Source organism: Corvus hawaiiensis, chromosome 2 (genome assembly GCF_020740725.1).
Source record: "Corvus hawaiiensis isolate bCorHaw1 chromosome 2, bCorHaw1.pri.cur, whole genome shotgun sequence".
In the NCBI taxonomy this organism is placed as follows: Eukaryota; Metazoa; Chordata; class Aves; order Passeriformes; family Corvidae; genus Corvus; species Corvus hawaiiensis.
In genome coordinates, this window is record NC_063214.1 from 37,446,443 (window position 1) to 37,472,308 (window position 25,866).

Here is a 25,866-nt window from a genome sequence, read left to right on the forward strand (position 1 = left end):
ACTTCAAATATGTTAAAGATAGTTCCCACTGGATGGTAACTTTAATGTGCAGGGATATTTTTCATATATTTCTGTGCAGAGATAAAAATAAATCCATTACATGGATAATTCATCACTCATCATTTTATTTGCATTGTCACCATTTAAAATTTCTCTTTGCAGAGCAGATAATAGGCAATTAGTAATTTAGCATGGCTTCTGTCCTGAAAATCAAAATTTTACATAAAGGCTTAAGACTTTTTTTAATATGAATTTTCCCATCTCCTGGATAACAAGAACTGAAATAAATGGGACTCAGCATAGATCTTAATTAAAAATCCAAATCTAAAGTTTTTTGGTTTTTTTACTAGGCAAATATTGTAATGCAGATTGCTAACAAGAAAACTCACATTTAAAACAATATATATAAAAAAATATTAAAATCTCATTCAGGTTCTTTTTTTCATTCAAGTTTATTATTTCTTTGTGGAGTTCTCATAAAAAAACAAACCCCCCTGAAACACTTAGTAAGAGCCTTACCATACTTACTGAGTTTAGCAAACAGACTTCAGTGAATTTAATTTAGAAAATAGTTGTCAACATGCAATGCATATGTGCTGATAGATATGAAATGTCAAATCCATACATGTGCTAAAAGATTTAATCTGTTTGCAGTGAGTGAAAGACACTAGGGATTCTTGGCAATATGATTTGTGCTAAATTACTGTATCCATAGGCATCCCTAAATCATATGTATAATAAAAAACTTGCAATATACCCATTTCTTCCTGTGTGTGATTTTGGCACAGAACACAGGAAGCTCACAATTTGTACTTGTAAACTTGATGTGCACTGGAGAGGCAATTGGTGATAGAGGACATCTTTGGATTTTTCCAACTTCCTCTCCAGGCTTTCCTCTTCCATTTCCTCTTCCACTCCTGAGATGCCATCTAGGCTGCCAGCTCTTCACAGCTAGAAGATGTCTTTTTGTGTGCACCTTTTGTACTGTGGGTCCTCATGATCTGGTGGATGACTCTGCACCTGCAGCTCTGAGGGATCACAGATGGAGTATGTATTAGCATAAAAACACCTTCATGCCATAAATAGACATGTTTTATTTAACTGGTTAGATTTAATTATTTGGTCACAGGAAAAATCTGTTGCCTGCCTGCACACTGCTTTGGTAAGATCTGCATAGTTTCATTTTTAGCCATGGACAGCAGCATAAGGCAGGAGCCCAGTCACACTACCCCAGTCAGTGAGGAAGGTTACACTCACATGTGATTCACATTTACATATGTGGAATTGCTCCCTGGAAGTGCTTTATTCACCATATGGGGAGGCAAAGTTGACAGGGCTCCTAACACAGGCAATTAAATGAGCTGAAATCTGTCCAGGTCCTACTCCTGTACACATCTACTCCTCTTTCACCTCTTTTCCTCCCTCACCAAGATGAGACTGCTGTATGGAACACTGTGCTCTCTTGAGAATTTGGCATAATCCTTGCTGAGCAAACTTTGACCTTTCATGAAGGTTTCCTTTCTGAAGCTTTCTATAAAAGCACATGGTACTTCTAAGCACTTGTATGACTAGTTCTAGCATGCATGTGGTAGTAGATCTTTGTGGTGAATCATGGGAATAGTCCTGCAAACTGGATTTCCTGGGGGACAAACCTATGTCCATAGCTGTCTCACTATCATTTCCTAAAATGAAGAAGGAAAACCTAGAAATTGGGTAGCAGAAACTTAAAATGACACTAGAAAATATGTTAACACTAAAGTGTATATGGGCATCCTGAATATGATGCTGCATTTCTTCTGGTACCCACAGCAGATGAATTCAGAGACTAATGTATTTCAGATTGAATAAAGCCATAAACCTCAGCCACGACAGTCAGTGCTTCCTCAGTAGTTCAGAAAGAGGAATAGTAATTAGTAATTAGCTAGACATCTGGGTTTAATGCAGAATTGATTCCACATCTTAGATGGTTTTATATGACTAAACTATTGATTTTAATTGTATCAGTGAGTATTTGACTGCTTATTCACAGGTGTGATATACCTTAATCATTTGTAGGCAGTCACATGCCTGTTTAAGACTCATTTCCTGTGTAGATAATATTCTGCAGTTCCCTGGAGACCTTATATGCATATCACAAAAGCCAGCACCAACAGCAAGCTTGCTAATAACAAAACAAGTGATTAATATTAATTCCTATATTCCACTTTTGTAAAAGCTTTTGGATTTTTTTTTTTTTTTTGATCCTGGGAGAAGATAAAATAGGACTAAAATTTCTGCCTATGTGAGATGTTGCTGTTTTTTAACTGGCATCATAAAAATGGTATATTGACTGGGTTTATTTTCCCTCTTGTTTTACTCAACAGTTTTTCTTTAAGAAGAAAAAAAATGGCACTACAGATAAGTTGTAATAGCTATTATAGTAGTTTTTAAACAATAAATAGTACAGGTAGTCAGCAAAAGTATGTTCTTATTGTTATAAAAACATTGCTTTTATATAAAACTAATCATGTCCCAAGACCCTCTCATACCCTATCTCCTTTATCGTATCATGTTTCCTTTTTCCTTATCTGGAGATGTCATCAGCATGTGACTGAGATGATAAAGGATGATGTACACTTAGCACTTGACAATAAAGGGGTTTTAGATGTGAAGAAGCATTTCAAGAGCTAATTAGAACAAAGCAGCTGACCTTTACTAAAAATAACACCTTTAAATATTCCAGTGAAAAGTTAGGTTATACTTAATGACTATCTGGAAGACTTCCTGAGCAGTACAAATATGGTATCGAAATAAGGATTTATTTCCACTATGCTTTTAAAAAGAAAGAAAGAAAAGTTATGCCCTCCAATCTCAACAAGGCTAACATGTAATTTTCAGCTTGTCAATGGCTTGTCTTGTCAGTTCAGTATAAATGTCAGAATAAGTAACAGTGGAAATGCTAGATTCTTGTGCAGCATGGATCTGTTTTTTCCTAAATATTTATGACTGTTACCAGCTAGTGACTTTTCAATAGTAAATTTAGTGGTTTGGAATTGCCTTTTCTTTTTATAAAATCATAAAATACCTACTAAACCGGTTTTATATCCATTTATGATTCTGTTTAGCTTGTGTTAGCATATCTGGAAACAGTGTTTTACCCTTTGGACTTTTCCTAGTTCTTGAAGTTGTGGATGCCCCATCCCGGGAAGTGTTCAAGGCCAGGTTGGAAAGGGCTTTGAACAGCCTGTTCTAATGGAAGATGTCCCTGCCCATGGCAGGGGGCCTGGAATTAGATGATCTTTTAAAGTCCCTTTCAACAAAAGCTCATTCTATGATTCTGTATTTAAATATGATTTTCCAGGAGATTTTCACTAATGGAATTTTTCAGATATACTACTGTTTCTTTTAGCAATTAATTTGAAGAAAAAAAAAAACAAACTAAGCAGGTAAAGAATTGAATTTATCTTATGTGAATAAAGTCCCTTCTGACTTTTGAGTTGAAAAATTTTATCCTCAGTACAGATCATTCTACCAACAGTTCCTTGAGCTGAATGAAACCTGCTCCTTTTTAGGTACTACTGTAGCAATTACTGACTTGTCTGATGATACTGCTTTTCTCATTAATCTTTGTTAAAAAGGTCAAGTAGTATGTGTTCCATGATCATGGACTGCTTTTCATACAGATGACTTCCATAAGGTATCTGGTGCAGAGCACTTCAAATGGAAATTTGAATTAATTATTTTAGAACATGTATAACTTTTAATATAGTGTGTTCATTAATTGAAAGTAATGCTTTAATGCATACAGAGTTTAAGTCAATATTGGATCCTGAATTCTTAAATGCTCAGTTGTACAGAGAGCTGTACTATTGTAAAGCAAAATCCTTAATTCTGTTTCAATTGTGAATTAGTTCTACTGCAAGTCAGGTTCTTATTTCAAGATCTCTGTAGTGGTAATAGCTGACAAGAGAGCTCAGAGTACACACTGTAGACTTTAAGATCACAAAGGCTTTCCTGAGAATTATGTGGGCATACAGAATGGAGATTAGACTTTGAGCATAAGGCTGGGCTTTTTAATAGTTAAAACAAACTTTTTATGCATGGTAATGGAGCAAATATGGAAATTGAAAAGGGAGGATGAATGCTGAATAAAAGGAAATATAATTTTTACAGTTTTTTTCCTCTAAAGTATAAACGTACTAAATCATTCAGACTATAATAAGGGGATTTAGCATATGGAATTATATCTCTAAATCTCTCCATACTATAGTTATGTGGAAGATATAAAAGCTGAAAGAAAAACCCCATTTAAAAACCCAGCATACTCTGGAATATTTGTTACTCTATGGATTGTTTTAGTTTACACTTTTTGGTTCTTTTTCTTCCCACAGTTAGAGGGAAAAGGTAAAAAAAAGCACTGAGGACATTTTTATGAAGTACTTGCTTTATGGCCTCCAGACAAACAGCTTAATTTTGTGTGGTTCACAGTAGAGTCAGTCACGACAACGTGTATTTGCCAGACTATTCTTATATTCAGGGTAAGGAACATGCAGTAAACTGTCCAGGTAAGGAAATGTCACTGTTGACTGTGATATTCTCTAGCGTCTGCTGGCCTGTTGCCAGACTTTTTTGTTCCAACCGGGGAGCCTGAAGCGAAACTTTGGCTGTTACTGGAAATTTCGTGTCCTAATGACATAATGCAGGACTGCATGCCTCCCTCCTGAGCTGGCACAGAGGAAAATCACTGCCACATTTGCAAACTACTGCCTTGTGAAGTGAATTTGGAGCACTGCAGTTTCATATCACCTGAGAAGTTTCATTGTAATATGGCTGCATTTTAGCCTTTCCTTATTTTCACTTCCCTGTCAGAATGCCATTGAGAAGAGAGGTTGTGGTTCGAAATTAGTCGGTGTAGTCCTTGGTTTTTAACTCGTCTTTTAAGTGCGACCCTGCTTACAGATGGTAAATTGGTGGCTGGAGAATTTAATGATGGAATCGATGTTCTACAACTAGGCAACACCAACTGGAAATAGTTGGTGAGTGAATAGTTTATTTTGGTTTTGCTATTGGAACAGAACTTAAGGAAGAAAAAAATATGTCCAACCGTTTACTACCATTATTGAGGGAATATGACTTTTTGATGGTGCACTACCTGAATGCGTACAATTTCTGTGTCTGCTAAGTATATTTTCCTTGATTCTTTGGTGCCTGGTCTCATAAGAACTCCCCAGATCATTGCAGTATCATTCTCTAAGCACAGCTACATCTGTTGGGATTGGAAATATTTACTGGGGTGTCCAGCCCATGCTGCAGAACCAGGAAGAGTGATCCTTAAGTTGGTACAATGTAACATTTCTGTGGTGCTGAAGTTTTTCTTCCTGACCATGCTTATCTCGTGTTTCTTGGAGTGGGGAAGACTGAGTTATGGTTTAGTGCTTGATTGTGTTAGACCTGAAAGGTGGGGAAGATAGGCAAGCAGAAAATTCTGGGATTTTTTCCCTCCTACTCTATTGAACCTGCCCTACATACTTCATGCTTAGAAATGCTTAATGGCTTACGCAGTTCCCCTTGGATTAAATAACCTGTGTCCAAAGACAGATATATCATCATTTGACATTTACATTGTAGTTTTAACAGTATTTACCATCTCCAGATCGCTGGGAAGAGATGAAATTTCCTAATGACCTTGTGAACGAAGCTCTTCTCTGGTTGAGGGCTGCCTTGCTCCAGTTGTCTTTTTGAGCTATGAGCCTATTTCCCCACCTTGCCTTTTTATTCTATTCCAGTTTGTATCTAAGGAATTGTATTAAGTGCTACTAAAATAAATTTATTAAAGGGACATTCTACTGCACTAATGGTGAAAGTTAACTTTCACTGCTCCCTGAAGGGGAAAGCACGTCAGTAATTGAGGCATTCCCCTTGCTGTTTTGCAAACCTTGCGGTGGTGTATGAAAGATGTCTTGAATTATTCAGTGTTCCTTGTTAGTTATGTTTCTCCTTGGTTTCTCTCTGTAGTTGATGTCATTTGTTGAGGTGAGATGTTTTTTACTTTGTGAATAGAGCCTGGATTTGTGAAAAACATCTTCCTTTTAAATTTTTGTCATGTCTAAGAGGTAGCATTTCGTTGTTGACATTTTCTCTTTATCCACCTTTTAGGATATGAAATGTTTGGAAAACTTTAGAAAATGAATATTACTTTGTTAAACTTCCCACACCAATGGAAAAAAACTTGCACAACATTGCAATACTGCTGATTCTTGCAGTCCTTAGGGTAATTTAGTGCTGAGATCACAGAGAATACTTAACAGGATAAGCATTTCCATTCTGTTTTATTTCAAGTGACCTCTACATATAGGTGCACCTACTTCTGAAAATCGTCTCCTTTACATCACACACTTCAACGCACATCCATAAAGACACCTTTCATAAGAGCAAAAAGCACATATATACAAACACAGAATTTTTATTTAGAATTATTTTTCTGGAGCTACCAGGTTTTTCTTAGTTTGGTTAATCTTAAATTACTATTAGGAGAAAAAAAAATAGAAAGAAAGAAGGAAGGAAAAAGGTTTTACATTAGTTATTTAATCCTTCAACTGTCTACAAGGAGTAGCACCAATGGCCCCAGCCCAGATGTGCTGTCTGTAGGATAAGCTGTAAGAACAACCCACTGTGGCATGAGAGCATTTCATTATATAAACATCATGAAAACAGCTGTCATTTCTATGACTATGATCTAGATAGGTCTTTATTAGTCTTTCAGCTTTGATTTCCCCATCTCACAGGCTAATAAATTCTCTTTTTAACTTTAAATAGCTGTGTAGTGTTTAGATCAGAGATCACAGTGAAAATGTTATTTTCTATTATGGTCTGTCAGTACCAACCCCACCAAGGTGAACAGCAATGTGGCCTCACATAGATACTAAGTATGAGAGAATGTAGAATTACTTCTGAAAGTATTTGTTGCCTTGCTTGTTGCTGATCTCATCACAGGTGGAATAAATGTATTTTCCTGATTTGTCAAGGAACAAAAATGATTGTATGATTATAGACCTTAAGGTAAAGGGCAATGAAGGAACACTTTTTTAATCTTTCAAAAATGCAGAAAGGATCCCTCTGTATACTGAGACATTTTTCTCTTCTATGTAGTTTTTGGAGCACCTGAAGGACAAGAGCAGATGTGTTAGGCTGGCTAATCCACTGGAATACACAGCAGAGACCAAATTTTACCTTTAGACCATTCCAAATAAAACCTGAGAAGACAAGAAATCATGCAGTTCTGAAAGTTAATGTTTCCCAGATGAGGGAAGAAAACCCCACTTTTGCCTCTTGGTAGACAAAAAATATTTCTAGAAGTATAATTGAGTGTATTCATCAGTTCATGCAAGATTGTTATAATTGAAAGTCTTAATTCTGTCTTTGCAAGGTCACCTTGGTCCCTAACAGAGAATTGTATGAAAGCCAAGAGACTGAAACACTATTCCCAGATTCTACCACTGACCTGCTTTTGCAAATTATCTCACGTCTCTTACTTCACTTTTTGATATATGTTTGGAAATTTTTACTGTACACTCCCTCAAAGGCAGGATTTTTTTTCGTTCTAGTGCACTGTCTCTAGGCTAGGTTTGGACTTAGGAGAAGATTCAGATGTGTGTAGAGCTGTTTGCATTTTCTCTTAATGGTTAATAGAAAAACTTCTGTGAAACAGCAAAAGACATGAAATCCATCAATTTGATTAAAAAATCTCAGCTATCTTTCAAAGATGAATTCTCCTCAAGTAAATAGTGTAAAGTGACTCTTCTGTTTCAGTTTTAATATTTTGTAATAGCTGACATTGGCAATCTGATTTTATTCTTTTTTAAGCTTAAATAGCACTTTTTGAACATTGTACATCTTGTTATTAGAGGCTTTATTGCATTTCTAGTGAACTTTCTGCCTAGTTCACGGCTCCATCTAGAGTGATGATTTAGCTTTATTGATGTGGTAATAAAATGAAGTTGATGTGGAGAGCTGCAGGTGTGTCACACTTACTGACACTGGTGTAAATTGCTTAACTGATGCCCTACGTGCAAGGTTGAAAGTGTCCTTTCAGACTTGGGGAGCTTACCAGAACAAATTCTGGATCAAACCCTTTTCCTTTCATCATGGCTAAACAATTCGCAATAAAAGAGACGTGCAAAAATTGGAAGCCTGAGGAAATTCTTTGAAATTTTTGTATAGTCAAGCAGAAAAAGAATAGAGCTTTTGGGGCAAAAGGTAATAGAAAACCCAAAACATAAACCCATATTTTTCAACCTAAGAAAATAAAAGTTGAAGCTACCCTTTATCCAGAGAGAAGTAAATGAAGTGCTGAACAAAGATGCAGCTCTTCCACTGTATAAGTGTCTCTACAGCTCTGACTATCATACTAGTAAGATTTTAATCTGCAATGCTCATAAAAAGGTAAAGGACAAATCATTTATTGAGGCTCATTCCATGTGAGATGGCTGCATGGACCTTGTTCAGTAACTCACAACCTTTCTCATACAGTCTGCTTTTTTATTTACTAGGAAACTATCATGGCTGTTTTTCCTTTTGGCAGTAGGGTAACAGCTTCTCGTACCTGCCTCACACGGGCATTTTAGATGTTTATCCTCCAGGAAAGATGTGTCCCAAAATGTTCCAGTGTTGTAACTGCAGCTAAATTTGTCCAGGCAGCTTTAGAGGAGTGAGGTGCTACTGAAAAACAGAAAAAACTGCAGTGTAAATTACAGGCTATTTTTATGGAAGTAGAAAATAGTTTTCAAATATTTCTGTGTCTCCAAGTCTTGAGGCTGCAGAGAGCATACTATGATTTAATGTATATATTCTATAATGGAAATAGAAGAAAATTGTTTTAACGAAATTATTACTTCCTTAGATTTTTTATTATTCTTTTTTGGAAAAGAACTAAACTAAACTTTTTATAATGAAATACGATTACATAATCTACTATCACAGGATTATAGGCATTTTAGAGCAAGTATGTTTGATTACAGATATTTCTTTCTTCCATTCATTCTGCATGCCTAAGGATAACTTGAAATCAAAACTTTGTTTCTGATTATTATTTGTGGTTTCTCCTGAAACACCTTGGTTTGAAGATACCATTGTGATAATTAGCATCATCTTCCATTGTGTAAAGCAATTGCATTGACTGCAGACCTCGAGCACTTTCCATCTTACCCTTACAGCTGTGGGAAATAGAGGATTCCTCTTCAATTCTTACTTTTCCGACCTGGATTTATAATTGTTGGACTTGTTGATCTTTTTGGGTCCCTTCCAAAGCAGGGTATTCTGTGATTCTTGTGAAGATACTTGGAAACATTTGTATATGACCGTCTGCACATAGGCAGCTCAATACAGAAAATCAGAAAACTTGCAATTTTAATAATGTTGCCATTTTAAGCACAATCTCTCATAAAAGATGAAGCAAGTAAGGCAGAAGACACCGGATGTGAATACTTAGAGATGACATTTTGGTTCAAATTAGAACTTCTGTGTAAGATTGCTTTCTTAGGAGACTGCTGTACTTAGTAAATCAAAGGAACTTTTGAAGAGTAATTTGACACAAAGAGCAATGTGTTCATATTTTGATTTCACAAAGCACAAAAATGTCAGTTATCAGAATGGTGTTGATTATGTTTCACAGCTGCTTATCCAGATTAAAAAGAAGAGAGTTGTGGGAAACTATTCCAAAGTATAAATCTGGCCTCCTTAGTACCTTTTTAGACATTTTAAACCACTAGAAACAAAAAGGTTGTCAAAAATAAAAAGCGCCTGGATTGTGTATAATTTGTGTATTGATGATTTAAGTTAAATTGTAATATAAATTATGCTGAATATTGACATTCATGAGCACTATAAAAAATTCTAGAAACTAATACAATCCACTTGAAATAATAATGTAATTAAAATCTTGTGGGGATGAGGCCATTAATCATGTTATAGAGATAAAATTTGTACATTTGAAACCCTACATTCTCTACTGAGGTATTAATGTAGATTTTTGTGATGTATTCAGGGTGTGACACACCCCCAATTTGGCTACTGACAATGCAAGAATAATTTCTGTTTGCTTTCTAGAGAATTACAAGGATGACTCAAGGTTTGAGTAGTCATATCTACTAGGGATTTTCATTTCATTACCATGGCAATAAATAAATTCTGATGTGAAATAAAAATTAGCAAGTATATCAGCCAGAAGGCAGTTTACAAAGCATATACATTTGGGAAGGAGAGGACAAAAAGAGCAGAACTATTTTTTCTCCCTGAAATATGAAAAACACAGCTATTATAAAAAGCACAGTCTTAATTTTAGGCTGCTCGTATAGTGCTCTTTATCAGTTGATAAAGACCACTTATTTTATGTGTTCTTTAAACTCTTTGGATACTTAATATTGGGGTTTTTAAAAAGCATCTGTAGGATAAACTCTATAAAACATAGCATCCATGGCACATTTTGTAACTTAGTAGATATAATTCTTCAGTTAAATTATTATGAGACTAAAGACTTATTCATCCTGTACATTTTAAATGTTTGAGAAATCTGCTAATGTGCAAGGTGGCCCAAAATTAAAAAGTCATTTAATCAGCACGTTAATTGTTCTGTTGGTGCTTTTTTTTTTTTTCCCCTTCCATTACCAAAAAATCTCTGACAGAGAATAATGAAAACTCTATAATTATGAATTAAACCCAATAACTGCTCTAGTCACATATTCAGGTAATGATCTTGCCTAGAGTTTATCAAAAATTTATGTGTTAAGGGAAGGGTAGTTGGAAGATATGAATATATTTTAGGAATAATTAAGTTATTATCATATCTTCTCTTAAAGGTATAGATAGAGTCTGTAAGAAGGATGTTCATGCTGGCAGGATCAGGAGGGAAAAATTGCATTTAAATTGTAACAGCATTAAATAACAGATTTCAAAATGGGGGTAAGGAAGGAAGGGAAAAATTCAGTTTTCCTTATAGCTGTGATCACTGACAAGATTAAATGGTGGGTAACACTGTGATGAAAGTCTGTATGTGGAATATGCAGAAGCTCTGAAGCCACACTTAAAAAAAAAAAATCGACATCCTAATTATGGTGTTGACTTTGAACAATGTTGTCTTTAATCCTCTGGATGGAAAAGAGTCTAACGAGTGAAGACAGAGATTTTTGTCTGTGCTCTGAGGACAGGAGAGAGATGGATAAATTCAAAGTGTAGTCATGTCCAACCTGTTGTATGAGGCTCTTCTGCCTTATTTTTTTTGTGTCCATTCTTTCTTGGCAAAGTAGGGAAAGCTACTCACAGAATTTTTATTCATATTTGAATTAGGTAAAAGAATAGCTATGCTGTGTCTGCCGACGGGGTCCAGCTTGTTTAGCATCCCACCAAGCAGGTGGGAATTGTACCAGAACACTTAAGTGATAGTATTGGCCCAGCCTCCAGCTTTTCAACTAAGAGAATTACTTTGTTTGAAAACAAATCTTTTATTCGTTGTTTATTTAATTTTATTTCCCTTCTGCCTCTTTTTTTTACAGATTTACATACTACCATCTGTCTATTAATATTTCCTAGAATGATGCAGAGATCACTTCTTTTTATTCAGCTCTCCACCGACATTTTTTGTGTTGTGCCTCTCTCTGTTTTTCCTATCCCTTTGTCCTTTTTATTGATTACTTTTCTTCTAAATTAGGCAGACATTACCATACTTACCCTAGCTGGATTTTATTTGCATTTCTTTGATCCTCAGGCTTTCTTTAAAAACTGGTAGAAACTGGTTTCCAGTTGCTGATGAAAGGTGAAGTTATTACTTTGCTCATTATACTCAAGAGGAGTTCCTTTTATCTATCCCTTTCCCCCCCTCTCTTTTTCTTCCTTTATTTTTCCTGCTTATTTTAATTTCATTAGGCATTTGAAATTTCTGGTGACATTAACCTTTATAAATGTGATTTCTGTTACTAATATTTTAGTGTATTCTGCTTTAATAGGGACTCAGAAGCTCACCAAGGAATATGTCAAGCCTTTTTTTTTTTTTGCTCATTGCAAATGCTTCTGGGCAAATTAATGAGTTTAACACAATTATGCAGCTGTAAAGCAGATATAAACTGCTTAAGGGGTCTCAGAACATAATTGGCACAACTTAGGTGTCTAGGCATCAGTCTCTCATGCACTTGAGGTACCGCTGAGATTCTAAGACATCTGCATGAAGTGACAGATATGACACAGGACCTTTAGAAATCTGACCTTTTCTGGAGTGGCAGCTCTAAGCTTGGCAGGATACCCTGGGGCATCTAAAATGTTACTAGTCTCACATACAGAACCAGCTGAATTCCACCCCAGATCTTTTGTTTCATCTTAACATGCTGTAACACTTTGATGTGCAGTGTTTGCAGAGTCATGCACCAAAACTTTGATTTTGGGAAACACTCTTGTGCTTTACCTAAGAGCTGGGGTTATCTGAAAAGCTCCTGTTTGCTTTAAGTGTGATTTTTTTTTTTTTTTTTGCTAGTGGTCTCTGTGGTTTATATATGTACATTACCTCAAACATTGCCGGGGAAGAGACACAATAGTGCAAGCTTTCTAAAAAAAAAAAACCCAACCCTTAGGATTGATTTTTTCCAAATTCCTATTGTCTACACAGTTAGGCATAATGAACTTCAGTATCTTTATTGCTTTCCAGTTAAGTAAGAAATTAAATAGTGACTCCTGTTTTGGAAAATGAGTAAGTACCTGCATTGCTTTTATAAACTGTCTTAAGTCTGTGCTGCTAAATGTCTTATTGGAGGAGTGGGGAGAAAAACCTTCCTCTAGTTGATCTTTTTTAAAAAGTGCATGCACGAATTATTTTTTAAGAGAAGAAAATAAGTTACTAATAAGTAGAAAGTAAAGGAAATAAGATAGGAATAACTGAAAAAGGGTCACTTTAAGCTTCCCGCTGATTCAATACAAGATCAGCAATTAGATAGCGATTAGGTGATAGATGTCTTTCTGATACACTCTGGAAATTCAACATTTTTCTGTGGTCATCTTGGTCAATCTACTCCAGCACACCTTGTATTTATGAAAGTTTGCTTTCCAAATTTTTAGTGCAATTAAACACTTCACCTCTATTATTAAATTTGTAGTTCCTTCTTATTTCAGACAACCTTTTCTTTAAAGGCTAGTAGGCCTCTTAATCACTCTTTCCCCTTACTAGACTAAATAAATCCATTTTCCCCCCATAAATAACATTTTCAAGACCTCTTGTTCTTTCTCTTGTCTCTCGTCTTGACTCTTAGTCACTTCACAGTTTCCTTGCAGTTTTCAACTGGAAACTCATTTGCAGCTAAGTATTTCAAGCTGTAATTTCCTACCGTCAAGTACCTTCCCTTCCTTTTTGTTTCTTATATTGTCCCTAACCACCAGCCCTCCAAAAGTATCTCACTGGATGTTGTGTAAATGCCTACAGAAAGTTCATGAGAAGACTTGTTTTAATTGCACTTGGGGATATTATTGGGAAAGGAAAAAAGAAATAGGAAGCAACACCTTCAAAGTCTGATTATGACTGAATCCCCGATGATGTAATCTGCAACCTTCTTTTGTGCTTCATAGTGAAAATATAATTTCTTTTGCTAAAGCTGGAGAAATCATAGAATCTTCTCAATGATACAGTATTGAACAACTAGCATGTGAATGTAGTGCTGAAACTCAGCAGAGAATTATTTTAGAGAGTTTAAAAAAAATCACAATTATACAAGTGTTTAAAAAAAATGAAGGCAATAAAACACTTTAATCAAGCCTAGTGCTGTGCAAATCATGACAAAAATTAGCTGAGCAAAAAAATTAGTTTTCCTTTGGACTCTTTTACTTCCTTCCCTTCAGATAATAATGACAAAGTCAGTTTGTGCTACTTTACAGTCATTATTTCTTTTTGTTGGTCTAGATGCAAGAGAGGGCTTCCAGCTGAAAATGATGCTTTGCTTTAGGTGATAAGTAGAATCTTTCTGCCTTGCTTGCAGTTTCATTTCTAATAATTCAATGGGAGAGTGTTAGTTGTGTTGCTCTAGAGCAAATGACACTCAGACTTGACAGTCCCATATAAGGTGTATATCCTCTCCACCCCATGCCTCTCCTGAAACACCAAATCAAAACCCAAACCTACCTTGAACTATAAAAGCCAGAAATATTTCCCTTTTGGTGCTTCAGTCATGCACATTAAATATTTCCTAGTGGTACTGCTGAATTCATTTCCTTTGTGGTCCTTTACTTCTAATAATAGAAAACAAGTAAAAGGAATGGCAGAGTTTCATTTCTGATAGACTTCATAAATTCATAGAATCACAGAATGCTTTGGGTTGGAAGAGACCTTAAGGATCATCTTGTTCCAACCCCCTGACCACGGGCAGGGACACCTTCTGCCAGGAAGGTTGGTCAAAGCCCCGTCTAACCTAGCCTTGAACACTTCCAGGGATAAGGCACCCACAGCTTCTCTGGGCAGCCTGTGTCAGTGTCTCACCACCCTCAGAGTAAAGAATTTCCTCCTTATATCTAAACTAAACCTGCCCTCTGTCAGTACAAAGCCATTACCTCTTGTCCTATCAGTACACGTCCTTGTAAAAAGTCCCTCTCCAACTTTCTTGGTGATCTTGGAGATCTTTGACGTCTGCTCCATCCCAAACCATTCTATGATTCCATGAAGAACACCTCCAGATTAATGACAAATATTTCAGATTGGCTTCTAGAATATTAAGGCAGAGGCTGCAATTTCTATTCCCATTATGTTTGAGAGTGCAGAGGGGGAGGGAAAGGTCAGACAGACTTTTTGCAATTGCAACTTTGGTAGCTATAGCTTCTGCTTTAGGCATTATTTTCTTAGTATAGGCTTGGTGTAGAGAGATATGTGTGTCCTTGCATGGGATCAAGCTTGCATGATTGATTAAAAAAGAACCAGTTCAGTTCATCCAGCAGCACTCACCGCCCTCTGGCATTTAATTATGTAGCTCTGCTAACTATATTAAGGAAGCTTTTTATTTTTTCTATTTTTTTCACACGCTTTTCACAAGGCTACTACATCTTTATTGGCTACATTGAATATGTGTCAATGGAGTTGTTTTTCATGCTGCATGAGTGCGCTGATGCTGTGAATATGCTTTTGGCAACTCTAAAATAGCAGTAACATCAGTGCAATAGAAGAGGAACAGTTCAGGACAGGCAAGTGAGAGAGAGCAGCTACCACATAGCCTCATATAATAGTGTTAATAATGGATTAGAATCCTCTCTGAGGCTCTGACGGCATATAAAAATGATAACGAGTTTTGTGTCATATGCATGACGTAAACTCAGTCTGAGGTTGCACAATTAATAGCATTAAGTACCATAAAATACAGCAAAATTAATGATTTATGGTACAGAATACTGCTGTAAGCAGAAAACAAAATGCTTTCATGAGGCTTTGAATACAGATGTGTAAGGGAAACGGATTAAATATATTATAGGTGTTTTTCATTTTAAAGTGAGAAAAAAGTTATCGGAAGACTGGGGTTAAAAATGAACTATCTAGTGGTAAATAACTCAGCCTTGATGAATCACAGAGGAAGTGTACCTAGTGTAAAAGCAGCATCTCATGAGGTTTTGTGCCCACATTACCAAAAAAGGTGTTCCTTGGATGGGCATAAAGGGAAAACCCAGCAGTCAAGCCAACTGAAGTGGCCATCTCTTCTTACTATTTTTAAGTGGAGACAAACTTTGGAAGAGCGTCTACTGAAGAAGCACAAAACTAGATTGAACTGTTTTCAGGTAACGTGTCAGTTGCAGAATACCTTGGCTGCTGTAAGTAATATGATTAAACATGATTGGCAATTGCATATGGTTGTGTCTAAGAGATTAACATTAGATATGCCTGTCATATATCGTTCCTAATTTGCAATAATTTTTTTGAAACTTGTTATGAATATGTTTTCGGAATTTTTGTTAATGCTCAGCCAAGAATATGACGCTTTAAAAGGCTAAGTCAGTTCTCACTGATGCTTTACGAAGTGTCAGAATGTATAATTTAGTAGGTTTTGCTGAAAATCAGGGAGTCTTTGCAACATCTCAGATGAGAGTTCTGAAATAAGGGATAATTCATTTTGAGTATCAATATGGCTATATGAATTCCGTAGTGAATATAATGACTGTTACGTAGTATTATGCATCAAAGATTACAAATGAAGTCTTATTTCCTCTGCATTATATTTTTTTTCTCCATATTTGATTAAAAGCAAATTGAAAATAAATTCTTTGCAATAAACACAGCAATTTTTAAAGAAGAATATTGACATTTGCTGTAATGTCTGCAAGATTGTGCAAGTTTTCACCACGCTTCAACTTCATGGTTTGAAATCCCAAATTCAACTCTGTTAATAATAAATACAGGCTTGGAAATGGTAAAAAAATACAATTAAAATGATATCTCCATATGACTTGATAAGAACTTGGTTAAGGTCAAAGTCTTCTGCTGACTTCAGTGCAAGCAGAATTGCAATAATAATCTCTGGAATACATCTGACTGGAAGTGTTAGAGATTAATATAATATGTTGGATATAATGCTATTTATTTCTCTTTTTAGGGTATTTGTGTAGCAAACTTAGTTTCTGCTATTATGTTACTACTCTGATTTAACAAATTTATTCTTATCAATGCTGTTACTCGTAGATGGGCATTTATAATTAATGTATATATAGACATCTTTTTCTAAGTTAACCTTTGGAGCAGAAATCCTTTTAAACTTCAGAAGACAAAACTTAACTGTACAAAAGAGCATAAATAATTTTTTAATGAGGACTAGGTTATATTATGGTTCTGGTAGCAGTGCTTGAGCGATAATAGGAAATGGGTCATAACAATCATTCACAATTCCATTCTTTTCAGAAGTTTCCTTTTTAAATGCACTGAAGGCTGTAAGAGAGGATTATTTTAAAGAATTCTTGTACTGTTCATTTTCATAATAATCACTTACAGAATGGACTGCTTTGTACTCATTTTCTTGCACCTCTCTTGGAATGTAAAATCCCAAAGTAAAAAAAAGAAAAAAAAAAAAGTAGGATATATTTTAAAATGTACTTGTCGTGTTGTCAAGAACTGAAACATAATTATTTTAAAATTCTCCGTAGCACACATGACTTTGATTAAACAAATATGTAAATTTATGTAAATTCGTAATCTTTCCAACATTAGTATGTGGTAGTAGAAGGCAAAATTTCTAAAGGAAGCAACTTTTTGTAAATCTAAAATAGAGAGATTTAATATATTATCATGCTTAACGTGGAAAATTTTACAGATATTTGAATACAAATAGGTTTGCCATTACAATATAAACAAGGTGATGCTTATGATTTATTTTCATGTTACAGTATGTATGAAGGGATTTGCAAAATCTGTGTGGCAGCTTGGTATTGACTTTGAGTTTAGGGATTCTTGGGGAGGGGGAGGTGCAAAATACATTTGGTTCATATATTGCTTCATTTGAGTTTGGAGTTGATAGTCAAGAATTATATTTATTAGGTGATCATAAAGTGCTGATACATCTAGCAAAGAAACTCTGTGCGATTAATTGCAAAAGGATCTTAAAAGACTGTGAGATAAAATGGCTGATGAAATTTGGAACGAATGATTGTAAATCTGTGCATGTGCTGGTGGAGACTGAATGAACACTTTTAATAACATGGGCTCTGGATACCCAAGACAGAGATCTTAGTTATGGTTATTCCCAGATATGATTACCTCAGCTAAAAAAACCCCCAAACAAACCACAAAACAAACAAACAAAATTCCAAACCTCAAAGCCCTCCTCCTATCCTAGAAATTATTAGGAAAAGCACAGAGCAGAGAAGAAGACCAATATGACCAGAAATGAAGAGAACAGGAACAGAATGTTAGGCAGGAGTTACCCTTTTAATGGGACAATGTTTAGAGGAAATACGAGTGTGGGGTATTTTCCCCCCTTGAAACAAAAGCCGAGGAGATGCAGTAGATGGGATATCTTGACAGCAGCATGGACATCATGGGGCCACATCTTCAGCATAATTCAAAATGTCTCTGACCTTGGTAAATCAGTCAAGAACATCCTCCCATACAACAGCCAGAGCAGAGTCCTGCCCAGGCTAGAACTATTAAGATACTCCATCCAAGTGTCTCTGGCAGAGAGGGACAGTGACAGAGGCACACACTTAGAGCAGCTGTGTTGTGTGGATAAGCTTAAGGGGCCAGGCGGTGGAACAGGGAGGCTGCACCACACCGGAGTGAAGAGGGAGGTGCCGATCTCTTCACCCTGGCATCCAGTAACAATCCAGTATAATTTGCTTTAACTTTTGGTCAGCCCTGAAGTGGTCTAGATCAGTTGGACTAGATCCCTGTAGGTTCCTTCCAGCTGAACATTATTTTGTTCTGTTCTATTCTGGGCATTCCCAGACTGCTCAGGCTTGAGGAAGGCTCCATTCCCAAAGTCTGTGTTAGTGCAAATTAGGGAATTGCAGTAGAGACCCTCCTCTATTCTCCTTTCTGCTCATACAGGAGAGTAGGATATAAACTCCTACAGTAGGAGCACACCCAGCAATTGAAACTGGCTGGGAATTTTCCTTTGTGCTCTTCTGGCTACTTTGGGACATGGGATACTGTGTAGATGGCCACTTGGTCTAGTCAGTGTTGCTGGTATTATACTTGGTTGGGAGGTAATATCTCTGACAGGTTTCTTGATTTTCTACTGGTTTTGGTTGGGGCAGAGTTAATTTTCTTCATAGTAGCTGGTGCTGTGTTTTGGACTTGTAATGAAAAGAGTGTTTACAACATTGGGATATTTTTGTTGTTGCTGTGCATTGCTCACACAGAATTGAGGTTTTCCTGCTCCTCAAAGTGCCCTGCCATAGAATAGGCTGTAGATGCGCAAGAAGTTATGAGGGGACAGAGCCAGGACAGCCAGATCCCAGCTAACCCATTCCATCCCATAAGCTGTTGTGCTAAGCAATAAAATTTGGGGGAAGAAGGAAGGGGGGACATTTGGAATTATGGCATTTGTCACCACTACACATGAGGCAGCCCTGCTGTCTTGGGGATGACCAAACACCTGTCTGCCATGAGAAGTGGGAATCAATTCCTTGTTTTGCTTTTACTTTGCTTGTGTGAGACTTTACCTATTTAACTGTCTTTATCTCGACCCATGAATTTTGTCACTTCTACTCTTCCCATTCTCTCCTTCGTCCCACTGGGAGGCAGTGAGCAGCTGTGTGGTGCTTAGCTACCTACTGGGGTTAAACCACAAGAGGTTTTTAGAAAACTATGGATTAAATAGTAAGTTATAATACCTGAGAATGGAAAATTAAGTTTATTCCAGTTTAAGTAATTTTTTTATTAAAACTTTTATTTTTCAGTTTGCAGTAGGTTTTGAAGAGCCTGAGAGAAGCAAAACATAAGGAGGAAAAATGGAGAAAATGTCAGGTGATAAAAGAAACAGGGAGACATAAACAGGCTCATCATGCCTTAGAGAAGGAATGCATACAGTCAATACCAGCCCTTTCTAAAGGTTTCTACTTCAGACTTGTTTGGGGAAGATCATATTGTGGTAGGTGATTTGATGTATTGCTTTGGGAACCTTGGTTAAAGAGCAATGAATCAGATGGTAAATGCACAGTGAAGTTCAGTCTACAATTGGAAGGGCCACTTTCCTCTGCTTGTCATGCCTTGTGGCCTTGAATTAGCACCTGGGACTCATGAAACAACACAAATGGTTTCTGTAATATCTCACTAACCTTAGTTCAGCCTGGAAACAGCCTTAGTATCATAAAACCATAGAATGGGTTGGGCTGGAAGGGACCTTAAAGATCATCTAGTTCCAACCTCCCTGCCATGGGCAGGGACACCTTCCCCTAGACCAGATTGCTCAAAGCCCTGTCCAGCATGGCCTTGAAGCCTTTTAGGTGTCCTCTGGTGTCCTCTTCCCATTTTTTTTTTTTTTTTTTTTTTTTTTTGGCCTCTGAGCAAGATAAATTGGTCTCATATTGGCAGTCAAATAAGACTGATAATATTAATTGTGCTTCAGAATGGGTTTAAAGCCCTTCTCACCTTTTTCTATATGCCTTTATTGCTATGCATGTTCAATATCTGATGTTTGAATATCTTTGAAGTTGGAGAACCCTTGCAAGTCCTTCATTAACTAAATTAGGTCTCTGCTGAACCCTTTTACTGATGAACCAGTTTCTTCATTCACAGGTGCTATCATGGTAGTAGCAATTTGGAGTTCAAGTTCACATGTGCTCTGTACGTGTCATATTTTGTGTTCACTTTTCTAGTCTTTAGCTGGCCTGAGGGATCACTATTCCCCATGGAGAGTGTCACACGTTTTGTGTCCACTTAACTGTCTGTTATAAATATTTTGCAGGATGTAATTTTAAGAGAGAGGGGGAATTAAATATTTTCCTTTGCATGTAGGTTGCAGGCAGCTTGCTGTGCCACCAGTTGTGTACAAAAGTCTTTGCTGTTTTGATGCTGCTACATGGGGTTATGCTTGAATGCAGAAAAATGTAGTAGGTATTTTCTTCTAGCTATTGCAGTTTGTTGAACACTGGTGTCCCTTACAATGGAATTGAATAGAATAAAAAATGTATTCGATTCCTTCATGCAATTTTACTCTAATTAGATAGGGAAGGAAAACAACTATCTCTAATTGTTATACTGCATAAATCTTTCATGGCCAAAACAAACCCTTGAGCAAAGAAATATAGTCTTCCTTCCCCTTCTTCCTGAGTCTTCCCCTGCTATCATTGTCTTTGTCTTGCCTTCCAGTGTTGTTTTTTGAAGTGCCAGAGTAGTGCGTTTCAAAGGAAAAGAACAAGAGACAATAAAAGAAGGTTTCTGTTGTTTCACACATATAAAGCAGTTGTCTTCTGCAGTCTGCAAGTCCCTTAATAACCAGTCTTAATCTACTAAATTGAGACAATTATTCATATAGATATTTCTGGGCTACTTTTGTACTAAATGAACACGTCAGTGTTACAATGGACCTATGTTAACACCACTAAGAATGAAGTGAGACATTGTGTAATTGAGAAAAGTGTGCACCGAGCGATTTTCTAAATACATATGTTCCCCTACCACTTGATCACATACAAGTTGCTGGTGGACTTTAAGAATTGATTCTTGAAAACCCTGTCCTTTTAGGGTGCAAGAGTTCCACTGAAGAGATCAAAAGGGATGGAGGTGGAGAACAGTGTGTTTGATCTCATGAATCTCTTCTCTAGTATATGACTGCAGCCTGACTTGTGAAAGACAAATTTAGCTTATAAGATTATTAGGTTTAATAAAATCCAAAACAGGGAAATATTCCCGGACTGGAAAGAAAACACAATATAATTTTGCACAAGCTTCGGAATATCAATAACCAGTAGATGGGACTACTGTGAATTGAACTGGAAACCATCTTTTAGGATCCTGTCACTGTGGTAGATAAGCACCACATAAAATGTAGCTTTAATATTTGAAACCTAGAAACACTGCAGCTCAAAGAGGTTTTATTAAGAAAGCTGGAGTATTGCTTTGCTAGCTCACTTGAAAGGAGTTTAGAGATACTTTTCATAATTATACTGTTCACATTAAAAGTAAAATTAGCTGTAAAATACTCAGAAGAGACATTTGGAACTTAATAGCCAATGTCTATTAATCCCAAAGAATGTCTTGCTGGACGTTCTGGTCTTGTGTGAGCTATGGCAGAAGCAGAGCTGGTATTTACTTCAAAGTTTCTCACATATGTCTTCTTCAGCACACAGTTTTCAGTGTCTGAAACTGGAACAAATATGACGCCAAACTGTTGTATGATGCCAGAAAGTGTAAGCTGAAGGAGGAGTTCCTACTAAGGAGAGCAAAAACAATCACAGAGATGTACTAAAGTAGAAAGCAGTCGCTGTCTTGCTTCTCACTACCCCACCCCTGCTGGATAAGAGATGCCTCTTTCCTTCCAACACAGAATAAAACTCTAGAGCAAACCCTGAAAACTTTTTTGGAATACAATTATTCAATAAATATGAGCAGGATGTGAGGATGAAGTAATGGGAATGAACATGACTGTCTATGCTCTTGTAGAGCTTCCTTGGAGTTGTTCTTATCATTTGCCATATTTCAGGTAGTTTCCATGGAGAAGGAAATGGGCTCACAAACCATCAATTTTGGTGGACATAAATAGTGCTGTAGGAATGATGCAGATGTGTAGGATTCCTAAATAATGCCTTGTAAATGCATTTTATAAAAGAATTTCAGCGATTGGAAGCAAGTTATAGGCTATATTCACTGGAATTTGCATGTTGTGTTAGTGTTTTGCTCATTGAGATAGTTTTACAAATCTGTTTTGTTTGCTGTAGTCAGATTATGTTAACCAAAATAGGTCTGTGAGCACACTGCAGTGTGTTTTTAGGTAAAAGTAGTATATTTCACTGCCATGGTATGTGTATACTTTCTGAGAGTGGGATTAATGCTCTTGAATTATATTTTTTTCCTGAAACTTCAACAGTTACAACAGTTAAAGTCTTAGATTTTGCACTCAAGAAGCTGAAAATGTTTGTTGTTAAAAAGACAATGAAACTAATAAAGCTGTAGTAACTCATCCTTCTGATTCCTAACCACAAGAGTTTGTTTGTATTGTTTATATAATGAGTATAACCATTATAATGTTTATACTATCAGGGCACAAACCATGTGCCATCTCGTGGCTTCTGTAGTCACTGCACTTGGTTTGACAGGACAAGTGTTGGCCGAAATATTTTTCATGCCCTTTCTTTTCAACTTGCACATGAGCCCTGGTTGAGAGAAGAAGTGGGAAATGGGACTCTTTCTAGAGAGAAATAACATTGTAGGCCACTGAAAATGTTTTGAGATGAAGCATAGAAATTGGGGGATTTCTTTTCTCTCTTCACCCCATCTTCCCACCAGATTATGTCATCCTTGAAGCAATTTGCTCTAATTGTTCATCACTCATCTAAATGTAATGCTCTTTGCAATGGTGAAGTCAGCTCCCGCTTTTGTATTCTACTTCCATTTTGTAATTAAAACAATTAACATTGGCTACTGTGTCTTTTCAATAGAATCTTCTAGTAGTGTATAAACAGAAGGTCACAACTTAACAGGGCCCATTGTTTTACTTGGCTAGCTCCAATATAGACTATCAAATATTTAACTTTTTATTCCAACAATAAAACAACAATCAGGTTTTACCTGGATTATGATGAAAGGCAACATAGTAGCACCCTCTCCCAAAAAAAAGCAAAAAAAAAAAAAAAAGCAAAAAAACCCCCAACAACAAAAACAAACCAACAAATTATTATTTTGAAGCCCTAGGTCATGTCTTTAAGAATGTTTTTATCCTCCTTGTGATTAATTTTGTGGCATATGTTAGCAGTTTACCTATGCAAAGCTTTGAAGTAGAATCTTTCACAGAGAAGTCAAATGTTTTTCAACAGAAACATGGAATTATAGCCAGTAAGTCTCTGGAGCAGTGGAGCCCTAGCAGCAGCAAATATGGAAAGTAATGGGGTATTTGTGTGAGCAAGGCTTAACTGACAGATCAATTCATGTGCTAAAGAACACACCACACCACTTTCTGCAGAGAACCTGCTGTTTCCAGAAGAAAGGGGGAGAGGAGAGGGCTCCCTTTGCTGTGATACCATCTGCAGTAGGAGTACTGCAGAGAGCACAGACAGAAGTAACAGTTTAAAAAGCAAAACAGGATGGTAGATGGATTGGAGGAAGCAAGACATGTGCAAGCATTTGCTTGGCAGGTTTATGATGGAACTGTGTCAGGTTACAGAGACATCATAGTTCCAAGACTCCATGCAGCAAGTTTATAGTCTTATTGCTTGAAATAATAGAATTATACAAATATAATGGAAATATATAGATATATATATATACACACAAAATGTTGAATGAGAACTGAAGATCTATATACATTCATGCTTCTGACAACAATCCTGTTATTTTGGATCAGAAGTGTACAATAGGAGGATAAAGAAATGTTTTCTCTCTGTCTACACAAATACTTTTTAGAACTCTGTCTCCTATGTGAAGAAAAAGCATGTTTCCAGTCATTCAAACTATTGTGCAAGCACTGGCCAAGTCAGAGCATATTTGAATCTATCTTGGTTTCAGCCAGAATTTTTCACTGAAATTCCTTGACTCCATCTGATGATTTGACACCTTTGTGTGACTCATCTGGTTAAATTTCTTTTGTATGTGCTTCAAATCAGATATCACTTCATTACTGCTAAACAAGATGGTTGTGATCCTTTAGATATTAATCTTGAAAAAACAGCAGCATGATTTGGCCTCTATGAACAAATGCAATTTCTCTTTAAACTCTGCATTGAATTGAAACAAAGAGATTGCAACACATGCTTCAGTGTGATACTTAATATTTGAAAAAATTGTTCTGTTCCAGTGGTCACAATTTAGCTTTGAAATTTTAAAAGGGAGTCACACAACCACTGGGCAACAGAAAGGCGAACTTGCTTTTACAAAAAGCTCAAAAGTACAAAATGCAAAATATTGTATGAAAAAATATTGATGAAGAATTGTAAAGTACTTGAGATGCAGTTCAGGAGTTTGTAGTCCAGATCAGCCCTCAGAAACTGGAAAGATAGCAAAAGGACAAATATCTCTGTTAGTACAAATACTGGAGGAAGACAAAAAAGCACAGCAAAACAAAAAGCAGCAATCTATAAAAATATAGACATGAATGTATAAAGGTTTCAAGCTCATATATTGGTATTTAAGCTTCACAGCATATATATGCAGTCATTTAGATTTTAGAGCCCCCCTCAGAAGGACTCCAGTCCACATCCCTGCTCAAAGATGAGTCAATTTTGATTTCATAGGCAGTTGTTGTGGACTTTGTCCAGCCTGGTCTTGGAAATCTCCAAGGACGGAGACTGCACAGCCTCTCTGGCCATCTTGTTCCAATGTTTACATTCCTGTAGTTGCTGACAGGATGACAGCTGTGTGATTTTAATTCAGATTTTTTTTCTTACAAATTTGATTCTCCAGTTTTGTCCAATTGGCCACAGTTGAGCCCAGAAAAGAAAAACAAACTTTTGTGAGATTGATATTGAAAAAATATCTTCAAAAAGGCATCACTACTCTGCCGTTTTACCTATCCCATTTATTTTATTGAGTTTATCTTTAGGTCACTTACTGTCCTTATTATCTTTTCTAATTTATTTAGCAATATTTTTTTCTCTGTTGTTAATAACTGGGAATTGATTTCACCCTTCCTTGCCCCAACTTACAGTGCTTTATTTAATGTATATTAAATTACTATGTACCCTTTTTTCTGAAGATGCTATGTAAATGCAATTTATATTTAGCTCTTTTGCACACTTTCCTTTCTTTTCAACCACATGCTCTCAGCAGTTAACTTCCAAAACCCTTCATTCTTGGATCAAATCTTGCAGGCTGTGAAGGAACAAGTAACGAATATCCTAAATTTTAGAAAACTTGTTGAAGCCAAGTGAGAAAATGTAGGAAACAAATTAGTAATTACCCAGTTTATTACTGAGAAAACATTTAAGAATGTGATAGGGGTCTCTAAATTTCTTAAATGTTTTTGAAAATATTTCTCTTCCTATAGCAGGTTTAGCAGTGTAACAGGAAATCATAAGTCAAGGCCAAGTTACTATATTGAAAACTGCAAGTTGATCTTGCTTAACTTTTAATCCTTTTTTTCTTTTAGAGTGTGTGATTTTTGTAGTGCTCTTTAGTCTGTACAGTGACCTTTTCAAGTATGCAATCACTTGCAAATTTATTTTAATAATGTATCTGTTTTGGTCCTGGCTGATTGGCTGTACAATCACTGAACATTAACAAAGGGGACACAAGCTGGCATA

At 36.3% G+C, this 25,866-nt stretch overlaps 1 protein-coding gene across 23 annotated transcripts in view; it reads left to right on the plus strand.

Moving 5' to 3' along the window:
• DLG2 (discs large MAGUK scaffold protein 2) overlaps positions 1-25,866 on the plus strand; it is a 1,000,200-nt gene that overhangs the window by 528,903 nt on the left and 445,431 nt on the right. Inside the window, exon 1 of one of the 23 annotated variants that reach the window (XM_048294453.1) lies at positions 15,434-15,762. The exons of the other annotated variants lie outside the window; for them this stretch is intronic. Within the exon in view, the coding sequence (XP_048150410.1) occupies positions 15,514-15,762 (249 nt within the window). The 5' untranslated portion in view covers positions 15,434-15,513. Of the gene's footprint in view, positions 1-15,433; positions 15,763-25,866 lie in introns of those variants that run through there. 23 annotated transcript variants of the gene reach the window in all.